The sequence below is a fragment of the Ursus maritimus genome, unplaced genomic scaffold (genome assembly GCF_017311325.1).
Source record: "Ursus maritimus isolate PB19 unplaced genomic scaffold, ASM1731132v1 scaffold_20, whole genome shotgun sequence".
Lineage (NCBI taxonomy): Eukaryota > Metazoa > Chordata > Mammalia > Carnivora > Ursidae > Ursus > Ursus maritimus.
In genome coordinates, this window is record NW_024424453.1 from 28,345,678 (window position 1) to 28,359,724 (window position 14,047).

Genomic DNA, 14,047 nt, shown 5'->3' on the forward strand with positions numbered 1-14,047 from the left:
TCCCTCTGCCCCTCCCCCGGCTCATACGCTCTCTCTTTCTCTCTCTTGCTCGCTCACTTTCTCTCTCAAATAAATAAATAAAATCTTTTAGAAAAAAGAAAGAAAGAAAACATTTGTTTGTGGTTAACTTACACATAGACTTTTCATACCTGAAGATATTCAGAGGACACAGAAAATAAACTGATTCCCATCCCTTTGAAGGGGCCTACCTGCTGGGAAGTCCCCTCGGTGAGACTGCCAAGACCTTAAAGAGATCCAAGGATCCCACATACTCACATTACCTAGAAAGCCTGTCGGAGGGATATTCCACCCAACGACCATTTGGAACCCCTTGTTTCTTAGTAACAAAGACTTAGTTGTTTTATTCTTTTAATTTTTTCTCCATTATTTTTTTGTTGAGATATAACTGACATATAACATTATCTTAGTTTCAGGTGTTCAGCATGATTTGATGTTGCAATATATTGCAAAATGGCCCCCACCATAAGTCTAGTTAACATCTACCACCATACATCATTACAAAATGTTTTTCTTGTGATGAGAACTTTTCAGATCTACTTTCTTAGCAACTTTAAAATATGCAATATGGTATTATTAACTGTAGTCACCATGTTGTACATTACATCCCCAGGACTTATTTAGTTTATAACTGGAAGTTTGTACCTTTTGCCCCTTCACATATTTTGCCCACTCCCCCACCCTCCACCTCTGGCAACTGTTAGTCTGTGCTCTGTATCTTTGAGCTTGGGGTTTTTTAAGATTCCACATGTAAGTGAGATTATACAATATTTGTCTTTCTCTGCCTGATATATTTCACTTAGCATAGTAACCTGAATGGCCATCCCTGTTGTCACAGAAGGCAAGATTTCTTCCCTTTTTTTGGCTGAATAAAAGTCTATTTTGTTATATATATGTATATATATGTATATATATACATATATATACACACACACACACACACATATATATTTTTTAAATTTTATTTATGCATTCATTCATCAACGGACACTCAGGCTGTTTCCATATCTTGGCTATAGTAAATACTGCTGCAATGAACATGGGGATGCATATACCTTTTTCAGTTAGTGCTTTCATTTCCTTTGGATAAATACCCAGAAGTGAAATTGCTGAATCATATGGTAGTTCTAGTTTTAATTTTTGAACAAAGATCTCGTTTTATTTGGGACAGAGACATGCCCAAATAAAAGATGACATTCCTGAACCTCTTTGACAACCAAGTGTGACAATGTGCCTGAGTTCTGAGCAATGAAAAGTTACTTGAAGTAACTGATTTAGATTTCCTGGATATCTTCTTTAATAAAGTGACCGCAGATGACATATACTTCAAGTTGCCCTTATTCCTTGCTCCTTGAGGCTGCCTGGATCATGGATATGATGGCAACCATGGTTGACCTTGAAGACAGAGGCCCCATGCTCAGAAGAGTGGAGCAGATAGAAGGAGCCTGGGCTTCTAATGACCATATCAGCGATGGACTGCTCACCTGGTCCTTTTCATGAGAGATGAAAGTAAACATATATTTACTGAAGCCATATATGCAGCCAAAAAGAACCATTCTGATTCAGCTCCCCAACTCTACCATCTCTTTTTGATATCTCCTTGAGGTTCACTTTAACCAAATTTTACCACTGTAGAACCAGGGCCACAGCATTTTGTACCATACTACTCTTTTCCGAGAACACCTCTTTGACCCTGGTCCTGATCACAGCATCCTCCCAGGATTCACTTACCAAATTCGCAGTTGTTGATCCTGCTGTAGAGCAGGCCCATGGGGATGTTCCAGCCCGCGGTTCTATCTACTGCGGTATGGCAGGACTTCCTGCCTCGCAGATTGTTCCAGGTGAGGGTATCATCTGCTGATGCCTTAACTACGGCCACAGCACGATACCCTACAAGAAAAACACCAAAAAAGAAAGTATTAACACCCCTGAGCCCTCCAGAGTATGTGTCTGCAATCAAAGCCTGCTATCTCCCTGTGAAGCAAAATTATCCTGAATCATTCCTTCTGTCTTTGAAAGGGTCTTCCCAAAAACTGACTGAGATGAAGTACCAGTCACTCTGTCAGATGGAGATTATTCTGAACATTAAAAACAAAACAGGAAGCAAACATCATCGTCAGAGCAATGGCTGGTATATAGCCCTTCCCTAAATGCATAAAGCTATGAAAGTTATAAACCAGCAACTCACCCTCCACTGTGGAATATCAGAGGAATGGATTCTGAAGAGCACGTGACTCCCCACATTTTATACAGTAAAAATTAGGAAAGAGTAGTAAATGATCAATAAACTACAGGGAATATTCTGGCCGTGTATTTTGGGATACGGAGAATACAGGTTTGCACCAAAATATGTGAAGTAGAAATTCAAAATCAAAATCAGCTGCCAAAGAGCAGAAAATACATGCTGTTCCTTAAAAATGCAAATAGAAGATCAACCCATGATTTCAACTTTTTAAATTAGTTAATTCAGTCAACTATTTATAGCAGAATATAGAGAAGCCTTATCCTTGGAGGAAGAACAAGTCTTTCTATTTTCAGCTAAAGAGCCTGGGTCCTAGAATGAGGGGGAGGGGCTGAGAGTTGTAATAGGGGAAGTCACAAGGTCAGACTTGCACACTAATGGCTGGAAAACAACCAGAGAGGTCTGAGCCCTGAGGCACTGACCCAGTGATCACCTTGGCAAGATTTCCTGTCTTGCTCCTGTCCCATCCTTCCAGATCCACCACTTCCCTCCCAGAGCACTAGTTGAGAGCCAGATTGGCCTGGGTTCCTGGGCCCAGCCGTGCCTGGGAGGCTGGGTAATTTCACGCTCCTAGATATCTGCCTGTGTGAGTCTCTCTGCTCAGCCCTGCCAGGGACATGTAAGCAAGACTCCTTGGCTGGTGTAACTCTCATCTAAAACTGGGCAGGCCTTATGTAATGTGAAGCCTCTGGGAGTGGTGAGGAGGGTGTGAACTTGCGTGTTGGATATAGGAACCCTGACAACTTGTAACCCCTGTGTGCTGTTGGTCCTCTTAGGCATTCTTAAAGGATGCCAGTACCCACTTATAGGATTAAGTGAGAAATCCTGTGTGCAAGTCATGGCAAGTGTAAAAGAGAACCATCATTATCAATTATCATCCTTCTGTGGTTCTTTTGAATTCTAAAAATTGTTTTCTTCCATTGCCTTACCTACTTTGGATTTGAATTTAAACCTACCTTACCCTTTCCCAAAAGCAATAAGAATTAAACTGATGAGGTTACCAATCCCAACTCACCTTCCTCTGCTGTGCTGCTACAGTCAGGGCCCTCAGTTTCTGGAGGAGAGAATGAAGAAGTCATTAAACATGTATTCATTGGAAGTCATGCCATTCCTATGTGCAATTTAGAATAAAAAGAAGCAGGAAAACAATCTACATTTCACCAATTCCCAAACAGTCCAGACTGTCTGGATTATACGAATTCACTTTTGCTCACTGGCCTCTGGAATTTAGCCCAAAATTGTGAATTTCAAGTTTCCTGCTCTGTTTGACCAGTGGCCACAGTGGTCCCTGCCAACTATACTTGAATCCCTGTACCAGGACAACAGAAGTGTAAGTTTGGGAAGCAAGAGGATCTGCCAGGAATCCCAGCTGAGAATCCCAGCTGTCATCTGCAGAGAGGTCACTTTTAGCTGGAACCTCCCAGTGCAAAGCCTCCAATCCCCCTGGTGGAAGGTATGATATAAGATTCTGTCCTTTAAGATGACTGTGGGGATTAGATATGAGGGACCCCAGAGCCTAGGAAGTAAGAGGGGCTCAGTAAGTAAGAGCTTTCTGGCCAATGTGGTGTAAATCAGGTTATGATTTTCCCATCTCTTCTCTCCCTGACCCAGAGGAAATAGAACACAGAAAGGCACCCCCTCCACTTACTGTAGTTCTCTGCCAGGACTGGCACCAGACCACACTTGCCCGCTATGTAAATGAAGCCTCCATCCAAGCTCATGGCATCAGCCTCTCCTTTCTGCAAAGACACAGCACATTACAGCAGGTGAAAACAGGCCATCTCCTGTCCTACCTGCTCTTCCAGACATTTCTTTGAGGCAGCCTCCCCAGCACAGGACATGAAGGCCCCAGGAGACAGCAGGTGCTGTACCAGACCCCCAAGGATCTATCAGTCAGGAATACACAGCAGAGAAAATAAAATGTGCTCTCATTTTCACCCAAACCATGATGAACTAAGGATTAATTTGGGGTGCCTTGCTTAGTTTCTTCAGGAGCAAAGACCCACAGTTAGTCCTCTTGTCCTCTCATAGGATACACTGTCCCAGAGACATTTCCACAAGAACTTTTTGACACCAAAAGTTCTTATTTGTAAGACAGATGAGTGGAGTCAGGGACACGAGGCTATGTCTGTGGCATAGAACACCCCCTGATGGAGCTCTAGCCCAGAATCATGCCATGTGGCTGAGTGCTATTTCAGTGCTTGGTGTAGAAAAAGTGTTAACGAATGAGTAAAATATTCTTGAATGACCTATTTCTCAGGTTTATAAGCCCTGAATTATAGAGATGCTTAAATTCCACAAGATTGCCAAGTTTTCCATTGGGCCTAGAAATCTACTTTCTAGGAATACACCCTAAAAAAGTAATCAAATATGTGGGAAACCATTTGGATAAAAAGTACAAGTGTGATTCATACAATGTAAAACATGCAAGTATAATTCATTACAGCAAAAAAGACAGAAACAGACTAAATGATGTTATAGATAACATGGATAAATGGCTAAATAGTTTGCATCACATCCACACCATGAAATAAATTACAACATTAAAAGATCATGTTTTTGGGGTGCCTGGGTGGCTCAGTCGGTTAAGCGTCTGCCTTCAGTTCAGGTCATGATCCCAGGGTCCTGGGATGGAGTCCCACGTCAGGCTACCTGCTCAGTGGGGAGTCTGCTTCTCCCTCTCCATCTCCCTCTGCCCCTCCCCCGACTCATGCCCACTCTCTCACTCTCTCTTTCAAATAAATTAACAAAAAATAAATAAAAGACCATGTTTTCAAAAAATGATTTGTACCATAGGAAAAGATAACAAGATATCAGGTGGAAAAAGTATAGTAAATTGTGTATATGATATAATCCCATTTAACAGGATTTTCTCTGAGTTAGAAGATTACAAGTACTTCTCATTTTCTTTTTTATATCATTCAGGATTTTCAAAATTCTAAAAGCAAACATGGAATGCTCTTGTGATCAACAAAGCTAAACTTCTACCCGCTTGCACAATCAGCGCAGCCCTGTCACACCTGTCATGGCACACCATGGGTCTCAGGCACACCCACACCATGGTCCAGTCTCCCGTAAGCAGACACAGCTCAGAGTGCCCTCTACCGTGTGCTAATACTGGGAGGAAACAGAGCCTTAAGGAGCCCTTCAGATCCACAAATTTAAAGGTACTGAAGTTCCCGTGGGGCTGGGCTCCCACATGAGGGCAAGGTTCCTGGGAACCCAGGTTTTTATATCATTACTAAGAACACTCACTCAGCCTTAGGGACAGGCAGGCAGGGACAGAAATGCTGCCCTACGGAGGCAGGAAGGACATACCGCGATCTTGGCAATACAGTCTTCAGTGGACTCTGCTGATTCACACTCTATTTTCCCTACGCTGTTTACACTCCATTCATCGCACTTGACCCTCTCATGGTGACCTATTGCACACCACTTCACCTTCTTGCATTCATCCCTTGGGGTATCCGGGCCTAGGGCATAAGAAAGAGAGCCAGATTTCAGATGAGGCCCCAGGAGTTCCTGCTGGTCGTGAATGCTACTAACTATCTTTATGAAAATGCTGGGATTTGCCAGCAATATATAAACAGGTCCCATTCCAGGAATTCTTCATCTTAGGAAACAAAGCCAGTAACAATCTCTTTGTTGGCTTCTTATCATTTAGATATGGCTTAAAATAATCTCTTCCACAAAGCCAACTTTCCTCCCAACCTCTATCACTTCAGGCTGTTTTGGGGAGTTTTTTGCTTCTTCTTTTTGAAATAGCACTTAACCACCTGAGTTGTTTTATTTATTTTTTCATTGTTTTTTTGTCTGTTCCCTGCAAGAAAACATAAGCTCAGCCAGGGCAAGCTTATTCTTATGCCGTGTCTTATTCTCCACAGCACCCTCATTGTTCAAAGGCAGTGCCTGGCTTGTGGTCAATGCAATTAATGTCTGCTGAGTAAAAGGGCATCTATTGAACTGTCAGGCTCAGTTCAAGTCACTTCCTTAAGGAAGCACCAGGATCTATTTTTCTTTGTTTTCATGGTCTCATCAGACCACGATATTTTTGTTCTGTTGTGTTTGTTTTCCCTTCTTCTGAGCAAATCTCTCATTTTTGATGAATCATTCAATAAAGTGACTATTCATTGAACATTTGTCTTCTCCACTGGTGAGAAAGTTCCATGACAGCAGAATCTAATATACATTTGTCTCACCATTGCACGCCCAGACCTAGCACAGGTTATGGCTAGATGATCAATAAATGTCTGTTGAATGAATGAATAATCAAGCAAACATCCAATGACCCAAGGTATTTCAGGAGCAGGATCAAGCTCTCCAGGGCTCCACTTCACTATGGCACAAGCTGATCATAATACTGGCAGCAGATGTACAAGTCTGTAGCTATTTTATTCTATTTCACTTACTTTGTGCCAGGCTACTTGGCTTCACAAAGTGGGTGCGGTGGCCTGATTTACACAAGGGAAATAATGCTAGTATCAATCCAAGTCATTTTAAGCATGAATTGCCTTTTAGTGATGTACAGGCCCATCTCATTATGAATGATGCCATTTAGCATCAGTCTGACCCTGGGCAGCAAGGCAGGGCAGATAAAGAAATGTCAGGGTGGGCTTTCAGTACCTGGAAAGTCTGTTGCTGGTCGTTGCCCCCACCAGGTTTCTCCAAAAGGTCACATGATCCTTCCCCAGTACTTACGCACATCTTCCCTTAGATTCCGAAGAGCAGTGACATACTCATATCCCAGGTACAGCCAGGTGTCCATTTTAGGGGGAATCTTCAAAAACCCTTGGGCAGAGTCCTTAAACAGCAGGTCCTTCCCCAAAGTTGAGCTGAAGAGCTGGAAGACTTTAGATTTGTCTTTGCCATAATGTTCCTGTGTACAGTAAAACACAATAGTGATTGGCTACAGCAGCAAGGAAGGCCACGAAAGGGGACCGAGGAAAAACAAAAACCCCAGAAAATGAAATTAATACCATGAAATTTTCAAGATTTCAGGAGAGAGGGCAGTCAGACCTGCTCTTTCCCACCCAGCACCATCTTCTCCCAGTCTTCTTGCAGTCATGCAGCAACTTTATTTCGCAGGATATGTTACTGTGCCTGTCTCCCTGATTAGGTTGACAGCTTACTGAGTCTAAGAAATGCAATCTCCTGCAGAAGCTGACACTGTGTGGTTACCACTTAAACCCTTGATAGACAGATGGGAGGGCTGGATGAGAGGAAGTGGGCCCAGTGCTGGCTTTCTGCTGCTCTAGGGAAGTAAAGTTGGCTGTGTGCATGGCTTCCTTGCAGTCAGGCTGAGGGACATTAGGAAAGGGATCATTTCCTTCTGCGGAGGTCATGGAAGGCCTCATGGGGGAGGGAGTATTTACCCTTGGCCTAGAAGTCCTGGTTTAGATGGAAAGAAATAGAATTAAGCAATAAAGAGCATCTTCATGTCACTAGGCCAAAATGTAAGGGTCTGACAGGCAAAAGTGCAGGACTAGGTTCTGTGCAACTCTGAATCCCCGCTGGGCACTGCTAGACAAGTGGATGAATGTAGCACAGTTCTCACTATGTCCTAAAAACAAGGTATTCCGGGGCGCCTGGGTGGCTCAGTCATTAAGTGTCTGCCTTCGGCTCAGGGCGTGATCCTGGCGTTATGGGATCGAGCCCCACATCGGGCTCCTCTGCTGGGAGCCTGCTTCTTCCTCTCCCACTTCCCCTGCTTGTGTTCCCTGTCTCTCTGGCTGTCTCTCTCTCTGTCAAATAAATAAATAAAATCTTAAAAAAAAAACAAACAAGATATTCCATAGTGGCAAGAAGGGAATATATGAAAATGCCCCAAATCCAAGCAGGGACCTCTAACCAGGAGGGAGGACGGTGAATTCAGTACCTGGGCCTGGTTGAGAAGCTCCCAGATCAAGTCTTCCTTGCCCCCCACACTTCGGGCCACAACAGCATGGGAAGGGACACTGGCCAGGTGGCAGTCCTTATATTTATCTACTGACATCCTATGCAAGTTGTCTGGGCAGAGCAGCCTATAGTCGTCCCAGTCAGCTTCATTTGGCAGGTTCTCTGGGGGAAGAAAGCCTGAATGAGCCAACTGCAGACAGGACAGAGTCATGAGCTGTAGTCCCTCTCCCCATCCCTTGCAATCCCAATGAATCATAGCATGTGTGAGCTGAGATACATAGAGCAAACACTGAGGGCCAGAGCACATAGGGAACTGACTTGCTCAAGATCCCACAACCAGTTACAGGCAAGAAAGCTTCTGATGCCTAGTACAGGGGTGACTGCTCTGTACCCCACAACAGGTCTCATCTCAGCAGACCAACTTCAGGCCAAGTTCAGCCAGAAATGCCCCCAATCCCTTGCTGTGGCAACATTCACCAGGAAGAAGGATCCCCATGTCCAAGAGGTTGAATGATAGAAAGAGGCCCAGGAGTCCAGGTGGGGACCCCACAGGCACAAAACTCTGCACAGACAGAAACCCAAGAAATGATAAAGGAAAAATACAGTATGCTCATATCTGACCACTTTCCATGAAAAGGGGTACAGGGGGGAAAAAAAGCCCACTGCCTGGAGGGAATGTATAGATTCTCCTGTCACTTACCGAACACTGTTGAATGCTTAACAAAGGCCACTTCCCCAGCGTCATCCATCAGACACCTGTGGGAAAGAAATACATTAGGAGGATTCCTGCAGGGCAGGCCCTTCACCTCAGGCTTGAGGGTCTGTTTGATCACACCATCCAGCCCTGGGACAAGGGCAGAGACTGACGGAGGCCTCTGTGCCAACCCACAGCTGAGGAAGCACTATGGGGCACTGATATACCACTAAGATGGGGGGGGTGAGCTCATGGGAACTAGAAATCCCTTATCATGTGCCTCAAAGTAGCAAAAAAATCACTGAAGATATTCTAATACAGAAAAGAGTTTTCAAATTTCTGAAATGGAAGATAAAGACATAGAGTCTCCTGAGAGAGGAAATGTCCCTTGGCTGGCTATCAAACTTTAGGATATAACCAAGGTAAAAGAGGGAGTGAAAAATCAGCCACATGAGCTATCTGCACAGGGGCAATGAGGGAAGGTAGGAGAGAGGCCAGTGCATTGAACAGCAGACACTGCTACAGTAGAAAGCAGGGGGGTCAGTCACTGAAGAATGGTCCAGACACCAAGGTTGTGCCTGTTCCCTTAGGCTCCGCCAAGTCCAGCAAAAGAACACACTGGGCAGGTTCAGGGGCTCTGGGGAGATAGAAAAGATCTCCACGAAAGGGGCTCCCCTGTCAAATGTCACGTGAAAGGCGTATGCACTGGCTTGGCCCGGAGAGTCCCAGCTGGATCACTGAGTCACTGTGAGGGGATTAGGCCTCCTGGACACCTCTCTGTAGGCTGGGCTCTGCTATGGGCCAGGTAGGGTCTCCCAGCCTGAGGACACTGGACACTTTGGCCACCATGGAACAGCAGCTGGTCTCACTCACTTGAAGGCACCCGAGTAGCCGAAGTATGGTTCATGGTTAGAGCAGGCACACTTCTCTGTCCCTTTCCCCACACACAGTTGACACAGTTTGGGGAAGGTTGTCCGATCTGCACAGGGAACACAGCTGCCCGCGAAGAAATTGGATGCTGCTGCTCAACATAAGACATGTAGCACAGGTCATGAGCCACCCTGGCCGCAAGCAATCACAGCTCCCAGTCTAGGCTCTTTAGGGAACAGAGCGTGACTAAAGGAAAACCAGCACACCCAGTCTCAGCACACCCTTATGTATGTTCACTGATCAAGATTAAGGTTTTCCAAGAAGGGACGAATTAACCTTTGTCCTCCCACCCCGCCTCACCAAGAACCAGGCCTGTGCCTGCCATTGACTCAGGCCTGTCTCAGGTTGCTGTCAGACTGGAACAGCTCAAAGAATCATATCTGAGAGTCATATCTGGGAGTCATATCTGAGAGATGGGAGACCCACATAGAGAGGTACAGGCCAAGTTCATGGCCAGCAGATACCCACCAGAAAACCTCCAACAGAATGGAAACACATCAGCCATGGACAGGAAAGAACCCCAGGAAAGTGAACAGTAGGACCCAGCAAACTGGCCCTGACTGAAGCCCTCTGTTGGGCTTGATGGCCTTCCCCCCACTCCTAAGGATAGCCTTTGGTAGGGTGTTAGGAGCTCAGAGAAAAAAAAAACCTCAGCTGACACCTCCCAAGGGCCGCTGGAATGGCAGAACTGACCAGTTTAAAGCTGGTGTACCTCCTGCCCCCACCCCCCCAGACTCATCACACATGATCACTTGATCATGTCTGAGTAACCCCGGTGTGTCCTGTGCAGGCCTGCCTGATAGCACTCACCCTCTTGCCTACTTACCCTTCTGAAGAGATTCACGTGGCTCAGGCAGCTTCCAATAAAGTAAGCCCATGGGGATGTTCCACCCAGCAGACCTGCCAAGACCCGTGTGGCAGGACCTCTTGCCTTGGAGCTCATTCAGTTTGAAGTCACTGTTCTTCTTCACCACAGCCACAGCATAATAGTGGGTTTGTTTATCTGCAAAGAGACAGTGTGAATGAAAGACCCTCAACCTGGGCCGCAGGGAACCATTGCTCATCACTACAGGGTCCTGAGTAGAAAAAGGGAATGCACAGGGCACATTTATTTTGGGTTGGGTCACAAAGAGAGAGATCAGGAACACCTGCCTAGACTTGCAAGGGAAAAAAAGGACCACAGAGAGAACATTTGTAATAACAATCCAAGCAAACACAGGGGCAAGAAGGCCACATGAATATGTGGTCCAAATGCTTTTTTCCTACCATGGCCCTACAGGGTGTCTGCCTCACCTGCCAACCCAAGCCCGCCAGGAAATTGGAGTTGTAGCACAGAGACCACATTCATTCTAAGTATTTCCTGTTCCCTGACATAGGCCCAGGGACAGCTGGTTGCTCTCAGAGGAGATGCAAGGCTCTTGGGGCTCCAAGTATGTACTCTAGTGTGGTCTCTCCCATGTGTGTGGCACCTATCGTTCTTGGAGGGCTCCTCTATGTAGCTCCTAACTCTAGTGATTCAGGTCGGGTTGCACAGAGTCTGCTCTGTTTCTCCAGGAAGCACATTTCTTGGTCCAGAAGGTCAGTGTTAGGAGCACCAGTCCTCAACCATCCCAAAGCCCTAAAGGCTTTGAGTTGTGCCTATGGCAGCTGATAGAGCCTCTCATTCCCTTCCCCACTGACACCCAATGGGGAATGCTCATCAGGATTTAATCTCCATTACCTGCCTGGACGAGACAAACTCAGCATCTACCAGGAGAGAACAAGAGCCACAAACTCTCTCCTGGGTCCCCAGGAAGAACTTACCCTTTTCTGACCCATAGAACTCTGCCACTACAGGCTTTAGGTTGTAGGGATTCAGGCCCGCCTCAAACACCAAGCCTGCATCCAGTGTCACGGCATCTGCTTCATTTAACTGAAAGGAAACAGACCAGACCCTGATGAAGTCCACTTAAACCCGGGCAGGTGAAGGTGACTGGCAGGGCTTCTTGGACCCTCATCTTGGCCCAACCACACACCTCACCAAGGGCTTCAGTTGACTCTACCTTCCTGGTGAGGGGATTTGGCCACCATATTCTTATTCCTCCCACACAGAGAAAGGAATGGATTTTGTTTCTCTTTTCCCTGGTGAGGAGTCTGGTTCTTGGCCCAGAAACCTATGTGTGATCTTTCAAGATCAACATGAATTAGAGAAGCTTTACCTAGCAGACCTCACGGGGGAAAGCTGCCCTCCCAACCCCAGACTGAGTACACTGCCCAAGCACAACAGACACTGAAGGAAGTTGCAACCATGCTCTTACACATATTTATACTGCAAGCCCAGTTGCTTTTGTTTGGTAACCTCTATATCTTGGGCCTTCTGCTGAGCTCTTCCTCAGGTACTTTGTGAAGCCCTCCTTCTGGGGGAGGGGAGCCTTGAAGACACTTGTCTCCACTCTGATTCAGTACTCAGTACTTTTCCTTTCTGGCCGGGGACCCCATAACTACAAGAGTCTTGTTCAAGGATTTGGTACTTTCTTTGGGCTCTACCTCTCACTTATACTATGAATTAAGGGTTACATGCTGATTATTATTTCTACTATGGCTTATTGTTTGTTTAATGGACTACTCAGATATGTTGCAGGTCACCACTGTTCAAATCAGCTCCATTTTACAGATGAAAAAACAAAGGTGTGGAAAGTTTGTCACTTCCCCAGGTTGCATAGCTAGTAAGTCACGGAGTTGGTATTTAAATTCAGATCGTCTGGGTTTATTTCTTCCATTACAGTTACTTGCTGGTTATTTAGTTAGTTAGTTAATCTTGGGGCAACTTTTAAGGGTTGGGATTCTTTTTGTCGTTTTACTGTAATATAAATAAGATAAAATTTACTGTTTAACCTTTTTTAAGTGTACATGTCAGTGCCATTAGATACATTCACATTGGTGAAGGACAGCCCTATTCCACAACTAAACACCAAATATGAAACAATCTTTGTGGCCTCCTTGGTATCAAAAAAGGTAAGTATAACCTCCGTCCTCTCCCCACCCACCCCACACACCACAGAATACAAATGAGTAAGCAGACAAACAACTGTTCCCAGAGCAGTGAGATTAGGGCTTTGTGGCCAAGATACCAGGATGCTGATCAGGAATCACTGGAGCCTCAGTGGCAAAGGAACCAAGGAGCCAAGGCGCCAAGGCTTAACTCATGGGATCCACTAGAGCAACAGGGATTCCAAGGGGAATCTGAACCAGCAAGAAGGAGGATCAAAATCAAGCATGACCTCCCAGGTGCAGATAACCACACTCAGAAGAATTCAAGCTACAATGCATGAGCAGCAACAGGAACAACAGACTTGGGCCCTCAAGGGAAGGTGAAGCCGTCTAATTGCAGTTGAGAAGAGCTGCCTATGAGGTATTTACTTTTCTGTACAAATTGAAGGCTGAAATCAGAGATAAAGCATAGAAAAGGAAATGACTAGAAATAAAAAAGAAAAATTATTTGAACTGGTGCTTCTAGAAACGGAAAATATAACTGTTGAAACCGAAAAGTGATGAATGGGCAATAAGTTGATTAGACATGTTTAAAGTAAGAATTAGTGAACTGGAAGCCATATCTGAAAAATGTATCCTGGATGCTGCCAAAAAGAGGTATAGATGATGGAAATTGTAAAAGAAGGATTAAAAGGTTAAATTAAAGAAAATCCAACATGTGTCATCTTGGAATCCTAGAATTAAAAAAAAAAAAAAAAGGAGAGACTAAAAAAAAGCCAGTATTTAAAGAGATATTGCTGCAAATTTTTCTGATTTGATGAAAAACATAATTCCACAGATCCAATATACCCTAAGCAGGATAAGTACCAAGATTTTCACAAGTGCAAATATCGTAGTGAATCTATAGGACATTACAGGCCAAGGAAGTGAAACCTCAAAATTATTCAGAGATGATTGAAGGAATAACAGGATAATACCACATTGCTCCACAACTACAATGGAAGTCAGGAGACAGTGGAATAATATTTTAAAACAGGGTAAAAAGTCAGACTAGAATTATACATTCAGCAAAATTACCATTCCAGAGATTAAAGCATTTGCAGAGAAAACAAGCAAGCAACTGAAAGAGTTTAACACCTAGAGATTGGCTCTAAATGATCACCAAAAGAACATATTTCAAGAAGGAAACATATCCCAGAAGGATAGTCTGAAAAATGAGAAGGAACAGAACACAGACTAAATGGCAAAAATGTAGATAAATCTAAATATTCTCTCTCTCTCTCTTTCTAAATTTTTGG

General features: G+C 44.7%; 1 protein-coding gene and 1 long non-coding RNA gene across 2 annotated transcripts in view; one reads left to right on the top strand and one right to left on the bottom strand.

The window, feature by feature from the left end:
• Window positions 1–14,047, bottom strand: part of LOC103679015 (serotransferrin-like) — a 52,656-nt gene that overhangs the window by 33,462 nt on the left and 5,147 nt on the right. Inside the window, 10 exon segments of the mRNA XM_040636803.1 lie at window positions 1,750–1,908; window positions 3,276–3,314; window positions 3,909–3,999; window positions 5,579–5,733; window positions 6,959–7,136; window positions 8,136–8,317; window positions 8,856–8,911; window positions 9,723–9,870; window positions 10,606–10,782; window positions 11,583–11,691. Of these exon segments, the coding sequence (XP_040492737.1) occupies window positions 1,750–1,908; window positions 3,276–3,314; window positions 3,909–3,999; window positions 5,579–5,733; window positions 6,959–7,136; window positions 8,136–8,317; window positions 8,856–8,911; window positions 9,723–9,870; window positions 10,606–10,782; window positions 11,583–11,691 (1,294 nt within the window).
• The window catches only part of LOC103679007, a 65,256-nt gene that overhangs the window by 10,237 nt on the left and 40,972 nt on the right, over window positions 1–14,047 (top strand). The window lies entirely within an intron of this gene.